Source organism: Ranitomeya variabilis, chromosome 1 (assembly GCF_051348905.1).
Source record: "Ranitomeya variabilis isolate aRanVar5 chromosome 1, aRanVar5.hap1, whole genome shotgun sequence".
NCBI classification, from domain to species: Eukaryota; Metazoa; Chordata; class Amphibia; order Anura; family Dendrobatidae; genus Ranitomeya; species Ranitomeya variabilis.
In genome coordinates this window covers 853331130-853356815 of record NC_135232.1, presented here as the reverse complement: position 1 = coordinate 853356815, position 25686 = coordinate 853331130, and the positions used below count along the sequence as shown (strand labels likewise).

Here is a 25686-nt window from a genome sequence, read left to right as displayed (position 1 = left end):
GCCCACAGCAGTCTGCTTCAGATTGGCTGGTTCTCAAAAATAGGGTAATCCATGCTTTTTTTAATATATTTATTTAACCCCTTAGTGACAGAGCCAATTTGGTACTTAATGACCAAGCCAATTTTTACAATTCTGACCACTCACTTTATGAGGTTATAGCTCTGTAACGCATCAACGTATCCCACTAATTCTGAGGCTGTTTTTTCGTGACATATTGTACTTCGTGTTAGTTGTAAAATTTCTTTGATATGACTTGCGTTTATTTGTGAAAAAAACAGAAATTTTACAAGAATTTTGAAAATTTTGCAATTTTCAAACTTTCTTTTTCCCCTAAATCAGAGAGTGGTGTCACACAAAATAGTTAATAAATAACATTTCCCACAAGTCAACTTTACATCAGCACAATTTTGGAAACATTATTTTTTTTGTTAGGACGTTATAAGGGACAAAAGTTGACCAGCGATTTCTCATTTTTCCAACAAAATTTACAAAACCATTTTTTTTAGGGACCACCTCACATTTGAAGTGAGTTTGGAGGGTCAATATAAGAGAAAATACCCAACAATGACACCATTCTAAAAACTGCACCCCTCAAGGTGCTCAAAACCACATTCAAGAAGTTTATTATCCTTTCAGGTGCTTCACGAGAGCTAAAGAAAGAAATGTGGAAGGAAAAAAATGAACATTTTACTTTTTTCACAAAAAATTTAATTTGGAACAACTTTTTTTTATTTTCACAAGGGTATCAGGAGAAAATGAACCACAAAATTTGTTGTGCAATATCTCCGGAGTACGTTGATACCCCGTATGTGGGGGAAAGTCACAGTTTGGGCACATGGCAGGGCTCAGAAGGGAGGGAGCACTGTTTGACTTTTTTAACGCAAAATTGACTGGAATCAATGGTGGGTGCCATGCCGCATTTGGAGACCCACTGATGTACCTAAACAGTGGTAACCCCCCAATTCTAACTCCAGCGCTAAACCCAACACACTCCTAACCCTAGTCCCAACTCTAACCATAACCCTAACCACAATCCTAACCCCAGCACAACCCTAACCACAACCCTAACCCTAGTCCAACCTTAACCCTAGCCCCAACCCGATCACATCAGGGGAGAGAAAAATTAAATGGGAAATCTGCCTTTTTTTATTTTTTGCGATCGCCGTTATTTGGTGAATAACGATTGCAACACTGGGGTCGGTAAAAACTGACCTGAATCATGTTCTCTGGGGTCTCAGCTACCCCCGGCAGCCAAGACCCCAGAGAATTTCCGATGCTGGGGGGCTCTATACAATTATTTCCCAGCGCTGTTAAAAAGCGGTGCTGAGGCATAAGTACCCTTAACTGCTGCCATTAAAAGGCGTTTAGACGGTCGTTAAGGGGTTAAATAATAAAAAATATGGCGTGGGGACCTCTCTAATCTTGATACAGCCTTGCTGAAGCTGACAGCTAAGGGTTGCAGTCCCCAGCTGTGAGTTTTGCTTGGCTGGTTATCAAAAATATAGGGGAACACGTTTTTAAATAAAAATATTTATGTACAGTGCAGGCGCCGGCTGATGAATACTCCCATGCGCCGCTCCTGCTCTCACTGTTCTTTGCAGCAGCAGGCGTTGGCTGATGGGAGCTGTAGTCCCATCAGCTGACACCAGTGACCGGAGGTAAACTTTATACCTCTGATCACAGCTGCGCACTCACGCTGTCTTTTGACATCGTGGGAACCGCGGCTGTCTGACAGGTGATGATTTTACCGCTGTTCAGAAGCGATGTTTGCCACACTGTCATGTACATGACAGCGTGGCAAACACTGGATATTCAGGCCCCACATTCAAGTGAATTGGGTCCAGGTACTGCTCTGGTTCCCCAACCTGAACTTTTTGTAACTGTTCGGCCGAACCCGAACATCCAGTTGTCCGCCCATCTCTAGTGACCACTACAGCCAATCACTGGGCTCAGCGGTACTGCCAAGCTTGTCAGCTCTTAATGGCTGAGCCTAGTGATTGTGTGCAGCACTTATATGAGCTGTAGTTAATGACGTCAGAACTGCAGCCTGTCAAAGATCAGAGCAGCAATGGAGCTGCAGTTCTTGACTTTCCAGAGGATGAGTATAACTGGGTTTGTACCTTTATGTGTCCAAAACCTATGGACTAAACATAAAAGGTCGAGGAAAAGGTAAGCATTGTAGTATGCCAAATCCTAACAGCGTAAAATATACGCACTGTCAGGATTCGGTTCTGCTTTGCTGGTTTCTGTGGTCATCATGTGACCACTCACATGTGATTTTTCATACTTTATGGTCATGTGCCAGGTTCTCTCACTGAAGCAGGGGCTGTAGTTTTTCACTGAACATTGAGAGAATTAGGAAGAGAAATTAGTCGTCACCTGACTGTAAGTGTGCAAAACGGAGCTCTTGTAGGATGGCTCGGCATGCTCGAGTGCTGCGCCATTCACTTCTTATGGCTTATGGGGCTGCTCAGTGCTGTGCTTGACTATTTTTGCAGCCCCATAGAGAATGAATGGTGCGACGGTCGGGCTGAATAGAGAAATGACCCCAACCCAATTGGACTCTTTTGGGATGAAGAACATGGCCTTCTCATCTGTGACTTATCAAATGCTCTTCTAGATGTATGGGGAAACGTTTCCACAGACACAACCCCAAATCTTGTAGAAAGCCTCCCCAGAAGAGTGGAGGCTGCTCTATCTGCACAGTGAAGGGCAGCCATATTAATGCCCGTGGGGTTAGTATGGGATGGAGCCGCTCCTGTAGTGGGGATTCAGTGTATGTCACCGAGCCCTGACACTGGGATAGTGGGGTTCACTGCTGCCCACAGAGGTGACCCAATGGGGCTGACTGCTGCTGCCCACAGAGGTGACCCAGTGGGGCTGACTGCTGCTGCCCACAGAGGTGACCCAGTGGGGCTGACTGCTGCTGCCCACAGAGGTGACCCAGTGGGGCTGACTGCTGCTGCCCACAGAGGTGACCCAGTGGGGCTGACTGCTGCTGCCCACAGAGGTGACCCAGTGGGGCTGACTGCTGCTGCCCACAGAGGTGACCCATCATACACTGCACCAGCCTGAGGGCAGGGCATCTGTCCGGGAGATGTGGCAGGACCGCCAGGCTGCAGCTCGGGGAGAAGCCTCCATTCAGGCTGTGCTCGCTGGCATCTCTGCGGCCAGTGCAGGGGAGGAAGAGAAGGGTCTGTTGACGTCTCAGGGGGAGGTGTCAGTCAGGCCTGTATTAGATGTTTGGGAGGCTAGAGGGGGAAAGCAGAGCTCGGTGAGCCCGGAGTCACTGCCTCTGCCCCTCTTCCTCTTCCTCCCTTCCACTAGTTCTCTGACTGTAGGAACTCTGCCCCCTCCCTCCTGCGCCAGAACTCCGGCTCCACACAAGAACTTTCTCCTCCTGCCGTCCGGCTGCAGCTCCCTGCTCTCTTAAAGGGCTAGTCCCGCTAACTTACCTGCTAGTAACGCGCAGACTGGGAAGGCGTGAAGCACCGCACTTTCCCTCATTAGTAGAAGTAGCTGTATGACAAGTGTCCTACTTACCAGGACTGCCCCATAGATGAGCAGCGCCAGGGTCCTAGGACACGTGCACTGAAACTTCCATAGAGAAGACCGGTCCTCAGGAGGAGAACGGCCCCGGGCAGCAGCATCTGACCGCAGCATCCGCACTCATCCCGCACCCTGATGGCTCTGCTGTCACTCTGCTTACTGCTAGCTGTGGCTGTGATGGAGGGCAAGACTTCAGCTCCACCGGTAATGCCAGCTACCTGCCATGTTATCTGTCTGTCTGTCCCTTATCTCTCTTTCTCATCTATCCCATATCTATCTCTTATCTATTAATTCTATCTATCTCATATCTATTATCTATCTATCTATCTATCTATCTATCTATCTATCTATCTATCATCTATTCCATATCTATCTATCTATCTATCTATCTATCTATCTATCTATCTATCTATCTATCTATCTATCATCTATTCCATATCTATCTATCTATCTATCTATCTATCTATCTATCTATCTATCTATCTATCATCTATTCCATATCTATCTATCTATCTATCTATCTCTCTATCTATCTATCTATCTATCTATCTATCTATCTATCTATCTATCTATCTAATAATCTATCCCATATCTGTCCACCTATCTATCATCTAGCTATCTATCTATCTTCCTATCTCATATTTATATATATTGTATATATTAAATATTGATTGTATGTTGTCTGTCAACTATCTAGCTATTTTCCCTTCTTTCTTTCTTTCTTTCTTTCTTTCTTTCTTTCTTTCTTTCTTTCTTTCTTTCTTTCTTTCTTTCTTCCTTTCTCTCTCACTTTCCGCTGTGATGGGCTTTCATAGTAACACTATGTCCAGCAGAGGATTTCTGTAGAAAAGGACCAGTGCTATGCTTAAATATAACATGGGGCAGTGGCTACACGTGTCACTATAAAGACGTTCTAGGCTGCCTGACAGATCCAGGCTAAAGGCTCCCGCTCCATAAGTTCTGCTGTACTTACATCCAGGGTGTAGTTGATTTTTCCAATAGAAGCCTGAAGCGCTCACTAGAAATCATTAATTAACTTTAGGACCTTTGGCAACTGGACTGTTGGCAGGATTACTGATTTACTCCATGGGGGGGCGCTGTGTTAAGCGTATAGTGAAATCCTTTGGACTGTAGATGGCAACACAGATGTGTATTCAGCGATGGTTGCCTGGAGCAGTTTTGGGTTTTCGACCCAACACAAACTATGCAGTGTACTTTAATGTGAAGTGTCCAAGACATCTAAATAAAATGAATGTTCTTTTCTTTTTTTTTATACCCAGACTGGCACCGAAGGAAACACTTGGATAGGTAAGTTTATAACACGGCAAGCTATTGTAAAAAGCTGCATTTCTGATAAATTATTACTGATGATGGCTATGAACATGAAGGGGGCTATGACCATACAGTGACGGAAATAAGTATTTGATCCCTTGCTAATTTTGTAAGTTTGCCGATTGACAAAGACATGAACAGTCTATAATTTTAAGGGTAGGTTAATTTTAACATTGAGAGATAGAATATCAAAAATAAAATCTAGAAAATCACATTATATAAATTATATAAATTTATTTGCATTTTGTAGTGAGAAATAAGTATTTGATCCCTGTGGCAAACAAGACTTAATACTTGGTGGCAAAACCCTTGTTGGCAAGCACAGCAGTCAGACTTTTTTGTAGTTGATGATGAGGTTTGTGCACGTCAGGAGGAATTTTGGTCCACTCCTCTTTGCAGATCATCTCTAAATTAAGATTTTGAGGCTGTTGCTTTGCAACTAGGAGCTTCACCTCCCTCCATAAGTTTTCTATGTGATTAAGGTCTGGAGACTGGCTTGGCCACTCCATGACCTTAATGTGCTTACTTTTGAGCCACTCCTTTGTTGCCTTGGCTGTATGTTTTAGGTCATTATCTTGCTGGAAGACCCAGCCATGACCCATTTTTAATGTCCTGGCGGAGGGAAGGAGGTTGTCACTTAGGATTTTACGGTACATGGCTCCAACATTCTCCCATTGATGCGGTGAAGTAGTCCCATGCCCTTAGCAGAGAAACACCCCAAAACATAATGTTTCCACCTCCATGCTTGACAGTGAGGGTGGTGTTCTTTGGGTCATAGGCAGCATTTCTCTTCCTCCAAACACGGTGTGTTGAGATAATGTCAAAGAGCTCAGTTTTTGATAACACCACCTTCTCCCAATCACTCACAGAATCATCCAGGTGTTCACTGGCAAACTTCAGATGGGCCTGCACATGTGCCTTCTTGAGCAGGAGGACCTTGCGAGCACTGCAGGATTTTAAACCTTTACGGCGTAATGTGTTAGCAATGGTTTTCTTGGTGACTGTGGTCCCAGCTGCCTTGAGATCATTAACCAGTTCCCTGTGTAGTTTTAGGCTGATCTCTCTCCTTCCTCATGACCAAGGATACCCCATGAGGTGAAATTTTGCATGGTGCCCCAGATCGATGTCGATTGACAGTCATTTTGTATTTCTTCCATTTTCTTACTATTGCTGCAACAGTTGTTTCCTTCTCACCCAGCATCTTACTTATGGGTTTGTAGCCCATTCCAGCTTTGTGCAGGTTTATGATCTTGTCCCTGACATCCTTATACAGCTCTTTGGTCTTGCCCATGTTGTAGAGGTTAGAGTCTGACCAGAGGCGTAGCTAAGGTTTTGGTCCAGGGGGGGCGAAGCTTCTGAGTGGGCCCCTAACCAGGTAACCTTGATTACAACTCGGTGACGCTCCCTAATAGTGGAGGAGAACCTCAGCAGATGACCGTGCTGTTACTGAAGATAATCTCTATATAAAGACCAATACTGATATTACCGCCATATGGTCAGTGGTAGATACCAGTCCTACAGAACATGTAAGATCACAGCACAGTTACAGATCATGTCTTACCGCTGACGTCCTTTCTGATGGAATCGTTCACTTTTCAAATCTTTTCCATCTGGCCCAGACAGACATGACAACTTCTTCCAGCCAGGACTCGTCTGCAGAGAATACAACAAAGACACATTTCACTTCTCATATTCCAGCCCCATCACCATTTATCCCCAACCTGCACAAACTCCTCATCCTGCTGATACCCCAATACTGAGCCATTGCTGCCATATGTGACCCTATTACTGCCCCTGATACCCCAATACTGAGCCGCTGCTGCTGTACGTATCCCTATTACTGCCCCTGATACCCCAATACTGAGCCTCTGCCGTATGTGTCCCTATTACTGCACCTGATACCCCGATACTGAGCCGCTGCTGCCGTATGTGTCCCTATTACTGCCCCTGATACCCCAATACTGAGCCGCTGCTGCCGTATGTGTCCCTATTACTGCACCTGATACCCCAATACTGAGCCGCAGCTGCAGTATGTGACCCTATTACTAAACCTGATATCCCAATACTGAGCTGCTGCTGCCGTATGTGTCCCTATTACTGCACCTGATACCCCAATACTGAGCCGCTGCTGCCGTATGTGTCCCTATTACTGCACCTGATACCCCAATACTGAGCCGCTGCTGCCGTACGTGTCCCTATTACTGCCCCTGATACCCCGATACTGAGCCGCTGCTGCCGTATGTGTCCCTATTACTGCACCTGATACCCCAATACTGAGCCGCAGCTGCCTTACGTGTCCCTATTACTGCCCCTGATACCCCAATACTGAGCCGCTGCTGCCGTATGTGTCCCTATTACTGCACCTGCTGTGTGGTTCTCTGTGCCCTCTAAATTCTAAAGTAACCCTCTATAATATAGTAATGCCGGGTGCAAGTGCCCTAGAAAACAGTGCCCACATTTTGCCCCCTAGAAAGTAATATTGCCCTGTGTGCCCCTTTGATAGTCACAGTAACCCGAGTTCCCCTATAACAATAAGTGCTCACTTTACATTTAATAATGTCCCGAGTCTTCCCCCTGTACATCTCCCCTATACACAGTATGATGCTCTCTTATACACAGTATACTGACCCCTTAGTAGCCTCCAAACTGTTTGATGGCTCCAACACTGTATGATGGCCCCTTCACTGTAATCTCCACACTGTATGATGGCCCCTATAGAAAACCTCCATATAGTATAATGTGCCAGATAGTCCTCAATATAACACAAGGAAGCACCCCCATAGGCAGACCCTGTAGTATAAGGCAGCACCCCCCATAGGCAGATCATGTATATAAGGCAGCACCCCCATAGGCAGATCCTGTATATAAGGCAGCACCCCCCATAGGCAGATCCTGTATATAAGGCAGCACCCCCCATAGGCAGATCCTGTATATAAGGCAGCACCCCCCATAGGCAGATCCTGTATATAAGGCAGCACCCCAAAGGCAGATCCTGTATATAAGGCAGCAACCCCATAGGCAGATCCTGTATATAAGGCAGCACCCCCATAGGCAGATCCTGTATATAAGGCAGCACCCCATAAGCAGATCCTGTATATAAGGCAGCACCCCCCAAAGGCAGATCCTGTATATAAGGCATCACCCCATAGGCAGATCCTGTATATAAGGCAGCACCCCCCATAGGCAGATCCTGTATATGAGGCAGCACCCCCCATAGGCAGATCCTGTATATAAGGCAGCACCCCCCATAGGCAGATCCTGTATATAAGGCAGCACCCCCCATAGGCAGATCCTATATATAAGGCAGCACGCCCTCCCATAGGCAAATCCAGTATATAAGGCAGCACCCTCCATAGGCAGATCCTGTATATAAGGCAGCAACCCCTGATAGGCAGATCCTGTATATAAGGCAGCACCCCCTCCCATAGGCAGATCCTGTATAAAAGGCAGCACCCCCCCAAATGCAGATCCTGTATATAAGGCAGCACCCCCTCCCATAGGCAGATCTTGTATAAAAGGCAGCACCCCCCCAAATAGCGATTCTCCCTGCTCTGCCCCACAATGTAACTGTATCGGCGCACGCAGCGCACCGATACAGTTACAGTAGCGTAGCTCCGGGCGGGCCCCCTCAGAGCACTGGGCCCGGGGTGCCCGCACCCTCTGCCCCCCCCCCCCGGTAGCTACGCTACTGTGTCTGACTGATACATTTAGTCTGTGGACAGGAGTCTTTTATAAAGGTGACTATGTAAGACAGCTGTAGGTAACAAGTTGTTTAGGAGCATCTAACTGGTTTGTAGGAGCCAGAACTCATGTTTGGTAGGGGATCAAATACTTATTTCCCACTGCAAAATGCAAATAAATTTACGCAATTTATGCAATGTGATTTTCTGGATTTTATTTTTTATATTCTATCTCTCATTGTTAAAATTAACCTACCCTTAAAACTATAGCCTGTTCATTTCTTTGTCAGTGAGCAAACTTACAAAATATATAAAAAAAAAAAAAAAAAACACAAAATTGAGCTTGGATTAAGTTGGTATACATGCAGCACATAAATGCATGTTCACATTGGCCATAAAGCGCACAAAACCTACAAGAAACAAGATGACCAAAAAACCCTGCTGTAACTAAATAAGTAAAGAGCTAAAGTGCATCCAAATAACTCAGGGTTCCTAGTCATACTGTTTTTGATCCAAAATAGCATAAAAGCCATCCCACTATCATCAAGGTGCCCTGATCGGGACGGTCCTACGCTGTCTAATATTAAAAACCTTACCATGTGTCAGAGTTGAACTCAGTGTGTGAGTAAGGGCAGACAAAAGCTTTTCTGAGCTGGTAAGGTTTTTAATATTAGATAGCGTAGGACCGTCCTGATCAGGGCACCTTGACTATAGTGGGATGGGTTTTATGCTATTTTGGATCAAAAACAGTATGACTAGGAACCCTGAGTTATTTAGATGCACTTTTGCTTTTTACTTATTTAGTTACAGCAGGGTTTTTTGGTCATCTTGTTTCTTGTAAACTTACAAAATCAGCAAGGGATCAAATAATTATTTCCTTCATTGTATATGTGGCTATGACCATGAAGGTGGCTATGAACATGCCATTTTTGTTATTTTTCTGACTCCTCCACAAACATGCATGCTCTGCTGATCTGAGCATGCATGATTGTTTCCATACCGTTGGCGCTGAATTCGGGATATCCTTACTATTATTAAGTGTAGCTTTGCTATTGAGACCACCTCCTGCTGGGGGCAGAACTGTTTTGCAGCAATATACATGGAAACATTGTGTCTATGTATATGTGGAACCTTATGTTATTATTAACCCCTTCACGACATGCCCCGTACTAGTATGGCGCATGTCGTGTCTCCCCCTTTGATGTGGGCTCCGGCGGTGAGCCCACATCAAAGTCTCGACATGTCAGCTATTTTGTACTGCTGACATGTGCGCGCAATAGCGGCGGGTGAAATCGCGATTCAGCCGCCGCTATTAACCTGTTAAATGCCGCTGTCAGACTATTTTTAAGGGGGCCAACACGATCATTTTTTAGTTTCTTACTATTTACGTAGTTAAAGGTAGTCGCAGAGCACATTAAAACACAGTATCCACGTACTTTATAAAAAAAGTAACTCATAAAAACATTTTTTTAGTATCTTTTAAACGCTGTAAATAAATGGCTCTTGTATGCGGCACACACACTGCCATGTCCGGGCTCAATACTAAGTCTACAGGTCTGTACACGCCATCTAACAGAATGGTGAACAGCCCATAGACTTATATGGAGCCCGTACATGGCTCCATGTGTAGCAGCATACAAGAGCTATGCACTTCAGCACGGTATTTTGTGTGATTGCCCCCACCTGTCTGGAGCTATGTGCAGTGTCTATGATGTATAAAGCAAAAAATGGTCAATGACGGCTACGCTTTCAAGGTTTGTTTAACTACTTTTATATTGACGAAAAGGCGCCCCTTCTAATCAGCTGTTGTCAGTGCCGGTGGCTGCCGATTGTTAACAGTTGCAGAGCTCCATCAGCTATGTAGTTGCTGCTGCCAGGTGCTGCAGATTCCCTGCTGCTTATCCTAAGAAGAGTTCATAAATATAAAAGTGGCAGAACAACCCTTTAAAAGTATGATAACATGCGGAAATGTACTAGTGGTGTTTGGTCACACGTTGGCCCTTCTGGATGGCACTGATTTATATAGTTGTGGGTGTGAGGTCTAAATTAGGATCTAAGAGCTAAGTTTTTCTCCTTTTGGAAAGTGACAAGCCAGGTCTGGCACACCAGTATGAGGAGACTTATAAGCCATGCGTGCTTCTTTGGGAAACTAAATATGCAAATTGTCTCTTCAGAGAGGAAGAGGACTTGAACTCTAGTGCCATCTATTGGAAGTAGCAATCCTACAAGCCAATATCAACCCAATAACGAGCCTTGCCATATGACTTAGGATAAAAGCCAAGTCTGAATCTCAATTTGCAGACACGGTTGAGATTCTGGTTTGGCTTTTATCCTAAGTCATATTACACGGCTCGTTTAAGTGTCGGGATTGACTTGTATTATTGCTGCTTCCAATAGGTGGCACCAGAGTTCAAGTCCTCTTCCTCTCTGAAGAGACAATTTGCAGGTCTAAATTAGATGATAGCAAAATACCAATTTTCTAATATAGTGTAATAATTGCAGTCCCCTTTAGAATTGAGGTCAACTGAACAGTGGTGAGACATTTTAAGTAACACTGCTGGCCATACTGATACACCTTGCCATGCTTAGTACAGAACCTGATGGGGCAGTGCATGACTTCTCACTTAGATGTTTCAGGCCAATCCAACTATATTAGTCTTGACATGAGTGTAACTTTAAATGTCCTGCAGAAAATGATTGTTACTCCACAGCCTATAGCCTAGCAGTGTATAAACTAATAGTTGTCATAAGCCTTAAGCTTACGATTCTCAATGACCGAAAGATGCTTCGACTGATCATTCGTCAATAGTCTGACAGCCATCTCCCATGCACAGGACCTCCCATGCTTGCTTGGCAAAGCACTCCTGTGTTCTTTATGAGAATGACGCTGACTGATACTTCGGCTGGTGGCTTATCTCCTTTTGAACAATGCTGTCGGCAGTCTGAAATAGGACATGTGCGATAGACATTTTCCCTGACCATCAGTTGGCCGGTGCTCAAATACCTATTAAACCATTGAATGAACCCGTCAGTATCGGCTGTTTCGGCCAACATTAGTCTAAGGTGTGGGGGCCATTGCACTAGAGTTTGGCCTGGCCACTTCTTCTCCTAACCCTTCATACAGATTTTCAATTAATTCAGCCAAATTTACATTTGTTCTCAATAGCGAGAGGGGAGTAATCCCCACCAGACACACCTGACCAGCATGGTGATATTCAAAATGTCTGACCCTTCTTTCCTCTGTCTGTCATCAATGGATAGACATTTAACCCCAAAACACATTGGATGACCAAATTAAATGTAGGCTGTCAAATAAAGAAGCAAATTAATAGGTTTTCCTGTGGCTATTGCAGTTTTTTCAATGCCACAAAATGTAAGATAATTATTGCTTCAGGGATGGTCCAAATCATTGACACACAGTTATTACAATCAAATCAGCATAGAATAAATGTTTATCATTGGAACTTCATGATACATGGTAATGTGCATACTAGGAGGCACTGGGGAGGTTAATATATTTTTCGAGTATAAGAGGAAACCAGTATGGACAACACAAAAACTCCATGACAATGTTATGGTTGGTCAGATGTGAACCAATAAGCTACCATACTGCCTTGAAACAGAAACTCCAACAATGCTCATCATAATTGAGTACATCCGCTTTGAAATGTTAGATTGTATTCAATATCTCACTGTATATAAGAACAGTTTCCAAAATTTTGACAAGACTGAGACTGAGTTTCATAGAACTTTTTTTTTTAACCCATAACAAGAACGTTAGGTTAATAATGTAACTTTCATTACAAAATCTTCAGTTTTACTCAAATTAGTTGATGCAAAAATGGGTACACAGCACCAAGTCTTTTAGACATGAAATGAATAAGATGGCGACATATTGCAACATCTATTTCCATTCTTCATGAATGACTTTTTTTGAGCCTGGATGCTGGATGGAGAAGAGTGATGCTCAACTTGTCTCTTCAGAATTCCCCGTAATTGATTGATTGGTTTCCGATCAGAAGACATACTTGGCCACTTAATCACTTTTATGTTGTGAATTATGTTTTTGGCTCCCTCTGGTGGCTACTGGTGGTACTGGTTGACTTTGGTCTTGTGTTTCCAGTGCACCTGTTTTCATCAGGAAATTGGGAGTTTCCTATTTAGTCTGGCTTCTCAGTCACTCTAGTGCCGGCAATCAATGTTACCAGAGCATCTCTGTTGCTTGCTACCTGCTCCAAGTCTGCAATTCAGCTAAGTTGAAATCTTTGGCTTTTTGTGTTTGTTTTGTCCAGCATGCATTTATATTTCTCGTGCTGCTGGAAGCTCTAGTGATCTGAAATTACTACTCCGGTGTCATGAGTTGATAACGGAGTTAAGGGGGTTTCAGGATGGCTGCTTAGGGTTTTGAGGTAACCGCGAAGTCCTCTTTTGTATTTTCATCTATCTAGTCAGAGGGCCTCACTTTGCTGAATCTATATTCATACTGCGTTTGTGTTTTCCTCTTACCTAACCGTTATTACATGTGGGGGGCTACTATAACTTTTGGGGTTTCCCTGGAGGCAAGCCAGGTCTGTGTATTCCTCTTATAGGGGTAGTTAGCTCTCCGGCTGGCGCGAGGTGTCTAGGGATACAACGTAGGCACACCCCCTGGCTACTTTTATTTGCGTGTTAGGTTCAGCATTGCGGTTACCTGAGATACCATCTTCCTAGAGCTAGTCCGTTTTTGCCCATGTCCCTGCCATTGGGAATCATGACAGTATTGCCGGCCATAATGTATTAAAGGTATTGGCTAAAGAAGGAGAGAAAAAATAAGTTTCTGACCCTTTTTTTTTTTTTTACTCAGAGGTTCTGTCTAGCCATAATTGCAATCTGCTGTTTTTTTTTTGTTTTGTTTTGTTTTTTCTCTCCTCTTAACCCCTAAATGGCTCAGATCTCTGCTGTTGAGAAATGGATATCCAGAGTTTAGCTTCTAATCTTAATACTCTTGCCTCTAAGGTTCAAAATATCCAAGACTATGTGATACATGCTCCTATGTCTGAACCCAAGATCCCTATACCTGAGTTCTTTTCTGGAGATAGTTCTCGCTTTTTGAATTTTAAGCACAATTGTAAATTGTATCTTTCTCTGAGATCTCGTTCCGCTGGAGACCCCGCTCAGCAGGTTAAAATTGTTATTGCCTTGTTGCGGGGTGACCCCCAGAATTGGGCATTTGCATTGGCACCAGGGGATCCTGCGCTGCTCAATGTGGATGCGTTTTTTCTGGCACTGGGGTTGCTCTATGAGGAACCTAATTTGGAGATTCAGGCTGAAAAGGCCTTGCTAGCCCTCTCTCAAGGGCATGATGAAGCTGAAGTATATTGTCAAAAATTTCGAAAATGGTCTGTGCTTACTCAGTGGAATGAGTGCGCCCTGGCGGCGAATTTCAGAGAAGGTCTCTCTGACGCCGTTAAGGATGTCATGGTGGGGTTTCCTACGCCCACAGGTCTGAATGAATCCATGACTATGGCTATTCAGATTGATCGGCGTTTGCGGGAGCGCAAACCTGTGCACCATTTGGCGGTGTCTTCTGAGCAGGCACCGGAGATTATGCAATGTGATAGAATTCTGTCCAGAAGTGAACGGCAGAATTATAGGCGTAAAAATGGGTTGTGCTTCTACTGTGGTGATTCTGCTCATGTTATATCAGCATGCTCTAAACGCACAAAAAAGGTTGATAAGTCTTTTGCAATTGGCACCTTACAGTCTAAGTTTATTTTGTCTGTAACTTTGATCTGTTCATTATCAACTATTACTGTGGATGCCTATGTGGATTCTGGCGCTTCCTTGAGTCTTATGGATTGGTCCTTTGCCAGACGTTGTGGGTTTAGCCTAGAGCCTTTGGAAGTTCCTATCCCTCTGAAGGGTATCGACTCCACACCTTTGGCTAGGAATAAACCACAGTTCTGGACACAAGTGACTATGTGTATGACTCCTGACCATCGGGAGGTGATTCGCTTCCTTGTGTTGCATAACTTGCATGATGTCTTAGTGCTTGGATTGCCATGGTTGCAAACTCATAATCCAGTCCTTGACTGGAAAACAATGTCTGTGTTAAGCTGGGGATGTCAGGGGGCTCATGGGGAAGTACCTTTGGTTTCCATTGCTTCATCTACTCCCTCTGAAATTCCGGCATTTTTGTCTGATTATGGTGATGTTTTTGAGGAGCCTAAACTTAGTTCTCTCCCCCCTCACCGGGATTGTGATTGTGCTATAGACTTGATTCCGGGCAGCAAGTTTCCCAAGGGTCGTTTGTTCAATCTATCTGTGCCTGAGCATGCTGCTATGCGAGAGTATATTAAGGAGTCCTTGGAAAAGGGACATATCCGTCCATCCTCATCCCCTTTAGGAGCAGGGTTTTTTTTCGTGGGTAAAAATGATGGCTCCCTGAGGCCCTGTATCGATTATCGCCTGTTGAATAAGATTACAGTCAAATACCAGTATCCTTTGCCACTACTGACTGATTTATTTGCTCGTATTAAGGGGGCAAAGTGGTTCTCTAAGGTTGATCTTCGGGGTGCGTATAATTTGGTGCGGATCAAGCAGGGAGATGAGTGGAAAACTGCATTTAATACGCCCGAGGGCCATTTTGAGTATTTGGTAATGCCTTTTGGTCTTTCTAATGCTCCTTCAGTCTTTCAGTCCTTTATGCACGATATTTTCCGTAAATACCTGGATAAATTTATGATTGTGTATTTGGATGATATTTTGATTTTTTCGGATGACTGGGAGTCGCATGTTTAACAGGTTAGGAAGGTTTTTCAGGTTTTGCGGTCCAATTCTCTGTTTGTAAAGGGTTCAAAGTGTATCTTTGGGGTTCAGAAGATCTCCTTTTTGGGGTATATTTTTTCCCCTTCTTCTGTTGAGATGGATCCTGTCAAGGTTCGGGCTATTTGTGATTGGACGCAGCCTACTTCCCTGAAGAGTCTTCAGAAGTTCTTGGGCTTTGCTAATTTCTATCGTCGATTTATAACTGGGTTTTCAAGTGTTGCTAAACCTCTGACTGATTTGACTAAGAAGGGTGCTGATGTTGCCAATTGGTCCTCTGCGGCTGTGGAGGCCTTTCGGGAGCTTAAGCGCCGCTTTTCTTCTGCCCCTGTGTTGCGCCAGCCTGATGTTTCGCTCCCTTTTCAGGTTGAGGTTGATGCTTGCGAGATTGGAGCGGGGGCGGTTTTGTCGCAGAAAAGTCCCGATTGCTCAGTGATGAGACCATGTGCATTTTTTTCTCGAAAGTTTTCGCCCGCCGAGCGAAATTATGATGTCGGTAATCGGGAGCTCTTGGCTATGAAGTGGGCATTTGAGGAGTGGCGTCATTGGCTTGAGGGTGCTAGACATCAGGTGGTGGTCTTGACTGATCACAAGAATCTGATTTACCTTGAGTCCGCCAGGCGTCTGAATCCTAGATAGGCGCGCTGGTCATTGTTTTTCTCTTGGTTTAATTTTGTGGTTTCATACTTGCCGGGCTCGAAAAATGTGAAGGCAGATGCTCTTTCTAGGAGTTTTGAGCCTGACTCCTCTGGTGATTCTGAGCCTACTGGTATCCTTAAGGATGGAGTGATTTTGTCTGCTGTCTCCCCAGACTTGCGACGTGCTTTGCAGGAGTTTCAGACTGATAGGCCTGATCGTTGTCCGTCTGGGAGATTGTTTGTTCCAGATGAGTGGACCAGTTGAGTCATCTCAGAGGTTCATTCTTCTGTGTTGGCGGGCCACCCTGGAATTTTTGGTACCAGAGATTTGGTGGCCAGGTCCTTCTGGTGGCCTTCCCTGTCTCGGGATGTGCGTACCTTTGTACAGTCTTGTGATGTTTGTGCTCGGGCCAAGCCTTGCTGTTCTCGGGCTAGTGGATTGTTGTTGTCCTTGCCTATTCCGAAGAGGCCGTGGACGCACATCTCTATGGACTTTATCTCGGATCTCCCGGTTTCTCAGAAAATGTCCGTCATTTGGGTGGTGTGTGACCGTTTTCCTAAGATGGTTCATTTGGTACCCTTGCCCAAATTGCCTTCTTCATCGGAGTTGGTTCCTTTATTTTTTCAGAATGTGGTTCGCTTACATGGTATCCCGGAAAACATCGTGTCTGACAGAGGATCTCAATTTGTGTCTAGGTTCTGGCGAGCGTTCTGTGCCAGGATGGGCATTGATTTGTCTTTTTCATCTGCGTTCCATCCTCAGACTAATGGCCAGACGGAGCGAACTAATCAGACCTTGGAGACGTATTTGAGGTGTTTTGTGTCTGCTGATCAGGATGATTGGGTCGCCTTTTTGCCGTTGGCAGAGTTTGCCCTCAATAATCGGGCCAGTTCTGCTACTCTGGTTTCTCCTTTCTTTTGCAATTCAGGGTTTCACCCTCGTTTTTCGTCTGGTCAGGTGGAGTCTTCGGATTGTCCTGGAGTGGATTCTGTGGTGGATAGACTGCACCGGATTTGGAGCCATGTGGTGGACAATTTGAAGTTGTCTCAGGAGAAGACTCAGCAGTTTGCTAATCGTCATCGTCGTGTGGGTCATCATCTCCGTGTTGGAGACTTGGTGTGGTTGTCTTCTCGTTTTGTCCCTATGAAGGTCTCTTCTCCTAAGTTCAAGCCTCGGTTCATAGGTCCTTATAGGATTTTGGAGATTCTTAATCCTGTATCTTTTCGTTTGGACCTTCCAGCATCTTTCACCATTCATAATGTTTTCCATAGGTCGTTGTTGCGGAGGTACGAGGTACCGGTTGTTCCTTCTGTTAAGCCTCCTGCTCCTGTGCTGGTGGAGGGTGAATTGGAGTATGTTGTGGAGAAGATTTTGGACTCTCGTATTTCCAGACGGAGACTTCAATATCTGGTTAAATGGAAGGGATACGGTCAGGAGGATAATTCTTGGGTGACTGCCTCTGATGTTCATGCCTCTGATTTGGTTCGCGCCTTTCATAGGGCGCATCCAGATCGCCCTGGTGGTTCTCATGAGGGTTCGGTGCCCCCTCCTTAAGGGGGGGATACTGTTGTGAATTATGTTTTTGGCTCCCTCTGGTGGCTACTGGTGGTACTGGTTGACTTTGGTCTTGTGTTTCCAGTGCACCTGTTTTCATCAGGAAATTGGGAGTTTCCTATTTAGTCTGGCTTCTCAGTCACTCTAGTGCCGGCAATCAATGTTACCAGAGCATCTCTGTTGCTTGCTACCTGCTCCAAGTCTGCAGTTCAGCTAAGTTGAAATCTTTGGCTTTTTGTGTTTGTTTTGTCCAGCATGCATTTATATTTCTCGTGCTGCTGGAAGCTCTAGTGATCTGAAATTACTACTCCGGTGTCATGAGTTGATAACGGAGTTAAGGGGGTTTCAGGATGGCTGCTTAGGGTTTTGAGGTAACCGCGAAGTCCTCTTTTGTATTTTCATCTATCTAGTCAGAGGGCCTCACTTTGCTGAATCTATATTCATACTGCGTTTGTGTTTTCCTCTTACCTAACCGTTATTATATGTGGGGGGCTACTATAACTTTTGGGGTTTCCCTGGAGGCAAGCCAGGTCTGTGTATTCCTCTTATAGGGGTAGTTAGCTCTCCGGCTGGCACGAGGTGTCTAGGGATACAACGTAGGCACACCCCCTGGCTACTTTTATTTGCGTGTTAGGTTCAGCATCGCGGTTACCTGAGATACCATCTTCCTAGAGCTAGTCCGTTTTTGCCCATGTCCCTGCCATTGGGAATCATGACACTTTTACCCTGTTCTTCTTCAGAAATGCAAAAGTGTCCTTAGATGTGTTTTGTATCATTGTCTTGTTGGAAAAGTAGGAAAAATAAGATGCGCATTCAGTTGTCCATAAGGTGCAGGCTGAGCTGGAGAACTCCGATGTATCAAAATAAAAAGGAATCGGCTGCACTCACAAGTGTATTTTGTTTCAAAAAAGTACAAGACTTATTCACCACAGAAACAAAAGTGGAGGTTACGTTTCGAACCATCTTGGGTCTTTCTCAAACCTCACCAAAAAAAGCGATAGGAGCTGTATAGACAGGCTTTTCATAAGGAGAATCAGATGGTGTCCCAGCAGGGGCTTCTCCATTTGTATATCGGATATGTAGTGCTTCCTGTGGTGAATAACTCTTTGTACATGTAATAAATACTGACACTTTTTTGCAACAAAATACCTTTGTGAGTGCAGCTGATTCCTTTTTTTTTGTTGTTGAAAAAGTATACACCTACCAATGGCATGGTAACATCTTTTCTTTCAATATAGAGCAGAAAATCTATGAATTCATGATATCATTAATAAAATGTAGCTCCCCGACACCAGCAGCTGTCATGCAGCCTTAAATAAGGACATTGGCACCACCATATTTCACTGTAGGCACCATGCATTTTTTTATGTACTCCTGACTTTGCAACGCCATTCAGTTTTGAAGCCAAAAGCATTTATCTGTGTCTCATCACTCCAGACTAAAGCATCCCAGAAGTCTCCATATTTTTCCGCATAGGCCCTGGCAAATTGTAGGTGGACTTTTTTGTTCATGGGGTTTAGTAGAGGCTTCCTTCATGGATGACTCCCATGCATGCCATTCTTCTGCTGTGTACGCTACATTGTGTCATGGAAAACACTCCCCCCCCCGATTTGGCTTTCTACTTCTTTAGATAACTACAGTGAGCTTTCTTATCTATTTTCTTTAATCAGTCTCATCAGCAGACGCCCCTGTTTAGGTGTTAAAGGGCCACTGTCACCCCCCTCCAGCCGTTATAAACTAAAAGAGCCACCTTGTGCAGCAGTAATGCTGCAGTCTAACAAGGTGGCTCTTTTAGTTTTTGGTTCAAGTATTCCCAAAATAAAGCGTTTTGAAACTTAGCCAAAATACCTGTCTTTAGCCAGGGAGGCGGGTCCTCACTCCCCAGCTTGAACTGCTACTCTGCCGTCACTCCAATCTTCAGTGGCTTTCGGCGCCGCCCCCTCCGCGCTTTTTTCTCTTCAAAACCGGCGCCTGCGCTGTGTGTAAGCTCTGGCCGTGTGATGTCCCAGTCAGGCTTGCAGACTGCGCCTGTGCGGGCATTGCGGCCACCCACCTTGGGAATCCCAGCCCCGCAGTGTGTTATGCATTATGCTTGGATTCCTGGGCATGCGCACTGCGTGTGTCAGCCTGTCACCCAGGTCCCCCGCCTTACAGCGTCTGTATACTGTATTCAGCTGATCGTGCCTCCTCATACAGTATACAGTACAGTATACAGTACAGTACAGTATACAGACACTGTAAGGTGGGGGACCTGGGTGACAGGCTGACACACGCAGTGCGCATGCCTAGGAATCCCAGCCCCGCACTGTGCATAATGCATAACACACTGCGGGGCGGGGATTCAGTAGCAGGGTGGCCGCACTGAAGATTGGAGTGAAGGCAGAGTAGCGGTTGAAGCTGGGGAGTGAGGACCCGCCTCCCTGGCTAAAGACAGGTATTTTGGCTAAGTTTCAAAACGCTTTATTTTGGGAATACTTGAACCAAAAACTAAAAGAGCCACCTTGTTAGAGTGCAGCATTACTGCTGCACAAGGTGGCTCTTTTAGTTTATAACGGCTGGAGGGGGGTGACAGTGGCCCTTTAAGTTCTATGGTCAACCTGGACGTCTCAGTGAGATGCGGAAGTTCCATCTTTGTTAAATTTTTGTACCCCTTTTGCTACAGTATTCTGACTACTAGACTACTAAGGAAGGCTTTTCTTGTGTAAATAAATTACTCATAGTCTAAACTTTAGGTTTCATCCTTTCATCAGGGTTCACTCATTTTTGCTACATGACCTTGAAAGAATTTGTAAGATTACTTTTTGGATGTGCAAAATAAATAATCTTGTTTACAATCAATTACCTACAGTTGTGGAAGTATTTTGTAGTATGGTATCCCATAGAAAATGCTTATTCTGAAAGGAAACTAAAGGTTTTCTGAAAAAATGTTGCAGAACAGTCAATAGTTATATTACAGTTTTTAGTCATTTCTGTCATACCAGTATTTTTAAATTAGGAAGCTGGTATGAACGTATGAAATATCACATGATAGTGACTTCAAAGTACATGTTTAGGTCATAACTTAGTGACCCAGCCTGGGTGGGGCACATATAGAGGCACGCTCCTTCGTAAGATTGGGCAAGATCTCAGCAGTTTGTCGCTCCAAGGGGCAGAAGAATTCTGCTTATCCTCAGGCATGTGCAGTCTTGTACAGGCTGAGCGATTGACTGTAGGCCTGCTCTGCTTATTTTCGGGGATATTACTTTCACTTCTTTGACATGGCTTGAGCAATAAGTAGGGGATTGAGGATCCTGACCCCTCAATCAATCCTACTAAACTGGGACTACAACATATCAGATATATTACCATTTGAGGGTCCTTTCCAGAGGCGTAGCTAGGGTTTTGGTTCGGAGGGGGAAAGCTTCTGAGTGGGCCCCTAACCAGGTAACCTTGATTACAGCTGGATGACGCACCCTAATAGTGGAGGAGAACCTCAGCAGATGACCGCGCTATTACTGAAGATAATCTCTATATAAAGACCAACATGGATATTACCGCCATATGGTCAGTGGTAGATACCAGCCCTACAGAACATAGATCACAGCACAGTTACAGATAATGTCTTACCGCTGACGATCTTTCTGATGGAATCGTTCATTTTTCCCATCTTTTCCATCTGGCACAGACCGACATGACAACTTCTTCCAGCCAAGACTCGTCTGCAGAGAATGCAACAAAGACACATTTCACTTCTCATATTCCAGCCCCATCACCAACTATTCCCAACCTGCACAAACCCCTTATCCTGCTGATATCCCAATACTGAGCCGCTGCTACCATATGTGTCCCTATTACTGCACCTGATACCCCAATACTGAGCCGCTGCTGTCGTATGTGTCCCTATTACTACCCCTGATACCCCAATACTGAGCCGCTGCTGCCTTATGTGTCCCTATTACTGCGCCTGATACCCCAATAGTGAGCCGCTGCTGTCGTATGTGTCCCTATTACTACTCCTGATACCCCAAAACTGAGCCGCTGCTGCCGTATGTGTCCCTATTACTGCACCTGATATCCCAATACTGAGCCGCTGCTGCCTTATGTGTCCCTATTACTGCACCTGATACCCCAATACTGAGCCTCTGCTGCCGTATGTGCCCTTATTACTGCCCCTGATACCCCAATACTGAGCCTCTGCCATATGTGTCCCTATTACTGCACCTGATACCCCAATACTGAGCTGCTGATGCTGTATTTGTCCCTATTACTGCCCCTGATACCCCAATACTGAGCCGCTGCTGCCTTATGTGTCCCTATAACTGCACCTTATACCCCAATACTGAGCCGCTGATGCCGTATTTGTCCCTATTACTGCCCCTGATACCCCAATACTGAGCCGCTGCTGCCGTATTTGTCCCTATTACTGCACCTGATACCCCAATACTGAGCCGCTGCTGTCGTATGTGTCCCTATTACTGCCCCTGATACCCCAATACTGAGCCGCTGATGCCGTATTTGTCCCTATTACTTCCCCTGATACCCCAATACTGAGCCGCTGATGCCGTATTTGTCCCTATTACTGCCCCTGATACCCCAATACTGAGCCGCTGCTGCCGTATGTGTCCCTATTACTGCACCTTATACCCCAATACTGAGCCGCTGATGCCGTATTTGTCCCTATTACTGCCCCTGATACCCCAATACTGAGCCGCTGCTGCCTTATGTGTCCCTATTACTGCCCCTGATACCCCAATACTGAGCCGCTGCTGCCGTATGTGTCCCTATTACTGCATCTGATACCCCAATACTGAGCCGCTGCTGTCGTATGTGTCCCTATTACTGCACCTGATATCCCAATACTGAGCCGCTGCTGCCTTATGTGTCCCTATTACTGCACCTGATACCCCAATACTGAGCCTCTGCTGCCGTATGTGCCCTTATTACTGCCCCTGATACCCCAATACTGAGCCTCTGCCATATGTGTCCCTATTACTGCACCTGATACCCCAATACTGAGCTGCTGATGCTGTATTTGTCCCTATTACTGCCCCTGATACCCCAATACTGAGCCGCTGCTGCCTTATGTGTCCCTATAACTGCACCTTATACCCCAATACTGAGCCGCTGATGCCGTATTTGTCCCTATTACTGCCCCTGATACCCCAATACTGAGCCGCTGCTGCCGTATTTGTCCCTATTACTGCACCTGATACCCCAATACTGAGCCGCTGCTGTCGTATGTGTCCCTATTACTGCCCCTGATACCCCAATACTGAGCCGCTGATGCCGTATTTGTCCCTATTACTTCCCCTGATACCCCAATACTGAGCCGCTGATGCCGTATTTGTCCCTATTACTGCCCCTGATACCCCAATACTGAGCCGCTGCTGCCGTATGTGTCCCTATTACTGCACCTTATACCCCAATACTGAGCCGCTGATGCCGTATTTGTCCCTATTACTGCCCCTGATACCCCAATACTGAGCCGCTGCTGCCTTATGTGTCCCTATTACTGCCCCTGATACCCCAATACTGAGCCCCTGCTGCCGTATGTGTCCCTATTACTGCATCTGATACCCCAATACTGAGCCGCTGCTGTCGTATGTGTCCCTATTACTACCCCTGATACCCCAAAACTGAGCCGCTGCTGCCTTATGTGTCCCTATTACTGCACCTGATACCCCAATACTGAGCCTCTGCTGCCGTATGTGGCCTTATTACTGCCCCTGAGACCCCAATACTGAGCCTCTGCCGTATGTGTCCCTATTACTGCACCTGATACCCCAATACTGAGCCGCTGCTGCCATATGTGTCCCTATTACTGCACCTACTGTGTGGTTCTCTGTGCCTTCTAAATTCTAAAGAAACTATCTATAATATAGTAATGCCGGGTGCAAGTGCCCTAGAAAACAGTGCCCACATTTTGCCCCCTAGAAAGTAATATTGCCCTGTGTGCCCCTTTGATAGTCACAGTAACCTGAGTTCTCCTATAACAATAAGTGCCCACTTTACATATAATAATGTCCCGAGTCTCCCCCCTGTACAGCTCCCCTATACACAGCATGATAGTCTCTTATACACAGTATAATGCCCCCTCACTGTATAGTACCACCCACACACTATACTGACTCCTTAGTAGCCCCCAAAACTGTTTGATGGCTCCAACAATGCATAATGACCTCCACGCTGTAATCTCCATACTGTATGATGGCCCCTTTGATAGCCTCCATATACAGTAGCATAATGCACCAACTAGTCCACAATATAGTATAATGCCCTCCCCATAGGCAGACTCTATAGCATAAGGCAGCCCCCATAGGAAGACACTGTAATAAGGCAGCACCCCCATAAGGAGACCCTGCAATAAGGCAGCCCCCGTAGTCAGACCCTGTAATAAGGCAGCCCCCATAATCAGACCCTGTAATAAGGCAGCCCCCATAGGCAGGCCCAGTAATAAGGCAGCCCCCATAGTCAGACCCTGTAATAAGGCAGCCCCCATAGTCAGACCCAGTAATAAGGCAGCCCCCATAGTCAGACCCTGTAATAAGGCAGCGCCAATAGTCAGACTCTATAATAAGGCAGCCTCCATAGTCAGACCCTGTGATAAGGCAGCACCCCCATAGTCAGACCCTGTAATAAGGCAGCAGACCCTGTAATAAGGCAGCACCCCCATAGTCAGACACTGTAATAAGGTGGCACCCCCATAGGCAGACCCTGTAATAAGGCGGCACCCCCATAAGCAGACCCTGTAATAAGGTTGCAGACCCTATAATAAGACAGCACCCCCATAGGCAGACACTGTAATAAGGTGGCACCCCCGTAGGCAGACCCTATAATAAGGCAGCAGACCCTGTAATAAGGCAGCTACCATTAAAAAAATAAATAAATAAATACTCACCTCTCTTCTTCTTGGTTCCTGCGCTGCTCCCGCTGATCTCCAGACCACAGGCGCTGGTCAGTGACGTCATTGCACCCGCTGTCAGTGTCGGCGACGTCAGAACCCGACACTGAGAGGGGGATGATGGTAGAAGGAGCAGAACGCTCCGCCCATCAATGCGGTCAGCTCTAGCGGCATGTATTCTATGGAAAGGACCAGTAGCGTAGCTCCGGGTGGGCCCGGGGCGATGGCCCCATCTGCTTTCCCCCGATAGCTACGCTACTGGTCCTTTCCATAGAATATTTTTGGAAATGTCAGTGAGACAATGATTGATGGTTTGCTGGTTTTCTGAATTAAATAAAGAAATTTGATCAACATTACTGTCAATACAGACATCGGAAAAAAGTTTTCGCTGTCTGTTAGGCAAGGGGCAGTGTTATTATTGGCATGAAACTGCACTTCTGAGAGCCATCCTCTCAATTGCCATATGCAATGGAAACGTTATGTAATATCAATACAAGAGGTATTTTCTGTCAAAAATAGTAATGGTTTTAAGCTATAGACAATTTATTTATAACAGTAAGACATAACTGTAAGTTCTCATTTCCTGTTAGATGAAGCCATTCCTAAGCATGTTATTCTATATGTGATGAGTAGGATCCATGGCTGCTTGTCCCACTGAGAAACCTCTTCTAGTCCAACACCACATGTGAGCTGTTTGCATATACAGCTCTTGCAAAAATTAAGCGTCCACCACATCAAAACCCTGTCATGGGCAGCCCAATCTCCAGACCTGAACCCCATTGAAAACCTCTGGAATGTAATCAAGAGGAGCAGTGTGACAGACTGGTGGAAAGCATGCCAAGACGCATGAAAGCTGTGATTAAAAATCATGGTTATTCCACAAAATATTGATTTCTGAAACTCTTAAACTCTTTAACTCTTGAGATAAAACATTAGTATTGTTGTTTCTAAATGATTACAAATTTGTTTTCTTTGCAGTATTTGACAATTTACATTTTACTCAAAAATATACCTATAAAGAGAAAAATCAGACATACTGAACATTTTGCAGTGGTCTCTTAATTTTTGCCAGAGCTGTACTGTATTTGTTTAAGATTAGATGGAGCTGATTAATGAATTGAATGTTATGCTGTCTGACCCCACTAAAGATGAGCTGTATTTTTAAAGGGAACCTGTCACCCCAAAAATCGTATATGAGCTGTGGCCACCGCCATTAGGGCTTATCTACAGCATTCTGTAATGCTGTAG

The 25686-nt window shown here is 45.2% G+C and overlaps 1 protein-coding gene across 2 annotated transcripts in view; it reads left to right on the top strand.

Moving 5' to 3' along the window:
• Positions 1–3260: 3260 nt before the first annotated feature.
• The window catches only part of ADAMTS3 (ADAM metallopeptidase with thrombospondin type 1 motif 3), a 314479-nt gene continuing 292053 nt past the window's right edge, over positions 3261–25686 (top strand). Inside the window, exons 1-2 of one of the 2 annotated variants that reach the window (XM_077276828.1) lie at positions 3261–3753; positions 4830–4857. In XM_077276828.1, coding sequence (XP_077132943.1) covers positions 3685–3753; positions 4830–4857 — 97 coding nt within the window. In that variant the 5' untranslated portion in view covers positions 3261–3684. The remainder of the gene's footprint in view (positions 3754–4829; positions 4858–25686) is intronic. The other variant, XM_077276837.1, reaches the window with a different exon arrangement.